This window comes from Nicotiana tabacum, chromosome 16 (genome assembly GCF_000715075.1).
Source record: "Nicotiana tabacum cultivar K326 chromosome 16, ASM71507v2, whole genome shotgun sequence".
Taxonomy (NCBI): domain Eukaryota; kingdom Viridiplantae; phylum Streptophyta; class Magnoliopsida; order Solanales; family Solanaceae; genus Nicotiana; species Nicotiana tabacum.
The window spans coordinates 76639835-76645751 of record NC_134095.1 but is presented as its reverse complement, the minus strand read 5'-3'; the positions used below and the strand labels follow the sequence as shown (position 1 = coordinate 76645751).

The 5917-nt window shown below is 36.7% G+C and overlaps 1 protein-coding gene across 1 annotated transcript; it reads left to right on the top strand.

Moving 5' to 3' along the window:
- Positions 1-1127: 1127 nt before the first annotated feature.
- On the top strand, positions 1128-5470 carry LOC107807572 (chaperone protein dnaJ 10). Its single transcript, XM_016631984.2, has 10 exons — positions 1128-1317; positions 1941-2000; positions 2099-2181; positions 2464-2617; positions 3338-3467; positions 3566-3724; positions 3803-3981; positions 4051-4131; positions 4289-4432; positions 5188-5470. The coding sequence occupies exons 1-10, from the start codon at positions 1231-1233 to the stop codon at positions 5266-5268; spliced, it is 1158 nt and encodes a 385-aa protein (XP_016487470.1). The 5' UTR covers positions 1128-1230; the 3' UTR covers positions 5269-5470.
- The last annotated feature ends 447 nt before the right edge of the window (positions 5471-5917 follow it).

Here is a 5917-nt window from a genome sequence, read left to right as displayed (position 1 = left end):
GCAAAGACAATCACGCAAAAATTCAGCATTCTAGTAGCAGGGCCTGAAGTTCAGCTCTAGAGCTGAAGTTTTTGTTTTGTAACTGGCGAAGTTCAGCTCTAGAGCTGAAGTTTTTGTTTTGTAACTGGCGAAGTTTTTGTTTGTAACTGGCGAACTTCAGTTCTAGAGCTGAAGTTTTTGTGTCGAAAAGCTGAAGTTTTTGTTTGTAACTGGCGAACTTCAGCTCTAGAGCTGAAGTTTTTAAAATCCTTGAGTATGTACTGCTGAAGTTTCTATTTTTGGGGGAGGAAGATTGACCTTTCAAATTCCATATTCTAAGTATGGAGACGACTTCATTGATTTATTCTAGTAATTCATTAATATACTCGGAAACCTCATTTTCTTCTAAACAGGTCTGCAGCAGTTTATCTTGCTGATATTTATATTGAACTTGCTCAGATTCCTCCAAGATAATAGCATTTGAAAGCCTTTCCTTCAATTTTTGCAAGAAATCCTCTGGATTACAAACCAAAGACATGTTGGAAAATCGAAAAGGTAAGTGACACATTTAAGAAAATCGAATAAGAAGAATCAGTATACTCATACTGTCTTCTATATATATAGTAAGATGGCTTCTGAAGAATTGAGTGAAGCCACAGAAGGAGAGATATTGTTACATCAATGTTAAGTTCCGGAGAGATATGGAGATCATTGGGAGAAGGATGAGGAGAAAGGGGGCTGAAGTTATTTAAAAATTGGGTACAAGTTAAAAGTTTTAAAAAAATTGGGTATAGATTAAATGAGAGCGACAAAATAAGGCGCCCCGTGGAATTTTTACATTGGATATGGTATAGGTAGGTCCAAAACCCCACCAACAAATGGGCCCCCAAACAAATCTAAATAAAGTCCACTAAGGAGAACCAGAAGCCCACAGCCCATCACTCAAAAAGGGAAGTTTCAAAAGATAGTTGATGGAATGATCAAAGCCACAAAGTGACAGTTAAAATACTGTTTTTCTCCCGCGAAAAGCTATCATAAAGCAATTAGTTTAATCCTTGTTCAGAACTGGAAAGGTAGATTAGTCTCGTGGGGTGACTCTCATTCTTCTTTCATCATCTTCATCAGACCCCCCCCCCCCCCCCCCTAAAACCTCTCACCCCGCCTCTTCTTCTTCTTCTTCTTTAAAGTTTTGTTGATCATAAAATTTGTGAAGTTTTTTCAAACTTTTTTTTGGGATTTCGGAAAAAGGAAATGGTGAAAGAAACAGAGTATTATGATGTTCTTGGTGTTAGTCCTTCAGCATCTGAAGAGGAAATTCGCAAGGCCTATTATCTCAAGGTTTTCGAACCTATGTCTTAATCTTTTTACTTTCTATAATTGGATTTTATGTAGCTTTACTTAGTGATGTCGTTGATTTGTTTACTTTGTTATATAGTTTAAATTTCATCTGTCGTCTATACTTGTAGGATTTGATAGATGGATCCAAGTAGTGTAATTCATGGAATGTTTATTCTAGAAATGAAGGTTTATTTGCTTTGACAGTTTAATGTACCAACTTTTGTTTTGATTTGAAGTACAAAATGGTTGTGGAAACTGTCTCATCCTCTCTGATCTGTTGAAAGGAAATGTTTGCTTGAAGAGCCGCTGAAGTTACCGTTACAGGATTCATTATAGTAATTTTAGTAAATTCATGAAAGAACTTGCATCACGTTGCTCGGACTCTCCGAAAATTTTACCGGGTGCGTGTCAGATCCTCCAAAAATAGTGTATTTTTGAGGATCCGATACGGGCATAGCATCATTTTGGAGAGTCCGTGCGTGCAACATAGCTTGACATCTCTGTTGATTTTCCTTCGGTGTTCAATCCTAAGTCTTAATGCATTTCAGATTAAAGCAAAAAGAAAGATTTCTTGTGCTTGTTGAATGATATGGAAAATCTGCGTCTTTCATCCTCTGGTGCAGGCCAGGCAAGTTCACCCTGATAAAAATCCAGATGATCCTCTTGCTGCACAAAGATTTCAGGCAAACTCATATTGCTTATTCCTTATTTATATTTACTTATTCTGATAATCTTGGCATGATAATTTATTCGTTTTGATGTTTTAAATTGTAACAAACAGGAATTAGGGGAGGCATATCAGGTTTTGAGTGATCCAGTGCAAAGAAATGTATATGATCAAAATGGCAAGTCTTGTGTCTCCAGGTAATCTTTCTGTAATTTCTTCTAGGTTATAAAAGGCCTTTTTTAACTTCAAATTGCTAATTCAAAGTGTAAAGACTTTGTGTAGCCTATTGATTCTACTGTTTTATATATCTTGAGCTTTTATTGAATACCTCTAGTCATTTTGAATGAAATATTAATACTTGAAGAACACTAGGCAAGTACTGGCTGATTCATAAATTTCTATGCAAAAAAGATGTTCTTAGATATCAATGAATGAAGGCTACATGAACTTTAGTACTATTTTTTATGTCCTCTTTGTAGGGAAACTATGCTTGATCCGACTGCTGTGTTTGCGCTCCTCTTTGGGAGCGAACTTTTTGAAGACTACGTCGGACATCTTTCTGTGGCATCAATGGCTTCCTCTGAATTAGTTGGCGAAAATGACGACCCTGAGAAAATCCATGATAGACTCAAGGCAAGTATGTCTTAAATTTCAATAACATACGAGTATGTTTCCACTTGTTGGTAGTTTCTTTGTAAGAAAACTATCAAGAAAATGTTTTATTGAAGATATGTGTGATATCTCTTTTTGTTGGGTTAAAGGGGTCCAAAGATACTCTTAATATGGTGTGTTATTGTCCGCTTTAGGACAAGCCCGCACGGTTTTCCCCGAAAGGCCTCACACTATTAAGATCATCCAACTACTTATAAGTAGTTTATTTTATTTTTTTTTACTTTCCATGTGGGACTTGTTCACACACTCCCAACAATCTCCCCCTTGAACTAAGTTTCACACGACCCATCACCGTTTATTGGCTAATGTAGAGATTAACTATGTGTCACCCACATGATCCGAGTATTTACGGTCACCGAAGCCCAAGGAGAGACTGTGTATGCGTCTTTGAAGCTATGGGTAAAGGTTGTGAACCGGCCATAGACGGGTAAAGGTACTAAGTCGGGCCCTACGCCATCACTTCGCCATCTCCATACTCGTCTCGTCAAACCATTGGCTCTGATACTAGTTGTTGACCCAAAGCGGACGATATCACACCATGTTAAGAGTATCTTTGGACAGTTTTAGCCCAACACTTTTTAGGACTAAATGTTCTGTAGAAAAGGAAACATACCTTTGTTCTCTTTAGTTTACTAGTACCTTTTTTCAGTTGATTCACTATGATAGTACTGTGTTATGAAGGGTGTCCAAAAGGAAAGGGAAGAAAAGCTTGCTAGAATACTCAAAGATTTTCTTCAACAATACGTTCGTGGTGACAGAGTGGGTTTTCTACGACGTGCTGAATCTGAAGCTGAACGGCTTTCACAAGCAGGTCAGCTGACTACTTCTCTTGCATTTCTTCTAGTGATTTCTCTTAGTTTTAGTAATGGCAATACCCAGAGGCGGATCTATGTGTTATTCTCTTAACAGCATTTGGAGCTGAGATTCTTCAAACTATTGGATACATATACACAAGACAGGCAGCCCAAGAGCTCGGAAAGAAAGCAATTTACTTGGGAGTTCCATTTATGGCCGAATGGGTTCGCAACAAAGGTCATTTCTGGAAATCACAGCTTACGGCAGCAAAAGGTACACTTTGATCATTTCAGTGAAGATCCGACCTCTCCCTTCCTTGTCATAATGTGGTGGACTATACTGGCTTTTTAGGTGCTTTTCAACTGCTGCAACTTCAAGAAGATGTTCGTCGCCAGTTTAAAATGGATGGTAGTGGCCCTGAAAATGACGTTGAATCACATCTCAGATTAAACAGAGAAACACTAATGAATTCATTGTGGAAACTAAACGTTGTAGACATTGAAGTAACTCTTTTGCATGTCTGCCAATTGGTAAGCCTTTTGTTCAAAATTATCCCTTTTTGCTTATGTTGCTAGGGCTTATTCTGTTTAATCTTTCAGGTTCTACAAGAAGGCAATGTGAAGAAGGAAGAACTGAAGAAACGAGCGATGGCTTTAAAGATTTTGGGAAAAGTATTTGAGGTAGGATTAAGAATAACTTGTGAAGTGTTGCACCAAGTCCAAAAAAATCAAATCTCGTTTAACTTTCTAATACTAATAGTCTCATAGATAGGAAATTTTGTTAGTTATTAAGCTTATACGTAGTTGATGATGTTTCATATCTACTTATATTCTGCAGAGGGAGAAGTGCGGACAAGGTGTTGGGACGTCAAAAAAGATGACAATAGGTGATATAAATGCAGAGGAAACCAGTTCTGATAGCAGTGATGATGAGGAAGACTCACCAACAACACTAAATTATAAAACTCCTCTACTCACACAGGTTAACCTTTTGCATTCCGTTCACTTACTACTATCATTTGAAACCAATGACTCTAGAGAATGCTCCTTTAATATTTTAGCTAATAACTCATTTCCAAACCTGTCATTTTGTGATATGGCATGTCCTTCTATTTGGGTGAAGAGGTTCATAAGAATTTAGAGAGTTTAAGGTCTTGGAAAGAGGAAAATAACTAAGCCACCCTCACAAGTTTATGGGTTTGAAATTCTAGTACATTTAAGTTACTTAATTTTAAACTAATAATTTATATAAATTTCTTAAAAAAATACAGGGTCCGGACCAAAGCTACTTGGTTTGGTCGAACCCGCAATTAATAAAAGAGCTAGCTCCGCCCCTGGCTACCCCTGCGTGAAAGCATAAGACGTAGATTACTAACCGATTGGAGTAAGTAGTCTTCTCCGAGAGTTTCACACACAAAAACGACTTAAAAGTAACAAGGTTCTAAAAGAAAGACTAGCCTCAACTCTCAAGACAAAGGAGGCAGGTTAAAATGATTAGGCTTGACGCCCTCCTTATTAGCAGTACATATATATTGTTTTTGTGTTCGGCTTGATACTATCTTAGTTTCAGATGACTATTCAAAAGGAGTTATTAGAGGCAGCTCTACTAATCTATTTTTCTCTTCAATATTTGAATAGTTTATTTTATCACATTTATTTTTTGATGTCATTAACAAAAGTTGATACAGTTTGCCCTCCATAACTTGTAACCTTTATATTTTTGTGTCTCTTATGCAGGGAATAGGCAGACTCTTTAGATGTCTGTGTAATCCAGCATTCGACGTGGATGATGAAGAGATTGTGTACAAAGGCAAGTGAAGAGTTGTGGTTTCATATTCATGATACAACAACAAGAAGACATAAATTAACATATCATATACCGTTGCGGTACCCATAATTGAAAAACTCAGAAAGGCGTAAGCCATGATTTGTGCAGCTTTTGTTTGTAATTGGAAAGATTCTTGACATTTTGCAATCTGTAATGAAATGTTGTTTGAAGTGGTAATATTAAAAATCTGGAGTCCATTACTCAAATGGTACTCAACTATTTCAAATTATCTTTTAAAGTCACTTTTCTTTCATTTGTAACAACAAAGTCACTCAACTATGCCTATTGCACTCAGAAGGTCACTCAACTAGATTTTTCAAATTTTGGAGTGTCAAATACTCCCTCCGTTCCAATTTATGTGAACATGTTTGACTGGGCATGGAGTTTAATAAAAAATAAAGACTTTTGGAATTGGGATTTTTACATTCTTATGTCATACAGTAAATTATATTACCCTCTATGCTTAACTTTTAATAGAATTATCTTTTATATACCTAATTATCATTTATGTACATTTTAGGAGTTTTAATGGTATCAATTAGTCTCCTAATTTAACTCTACCGTATATTCCCACTCCCCCCAAGTTTCTCTCTCCAAATCTCACCCCCTCACCCACGTATCAAATTACACCCCACGATT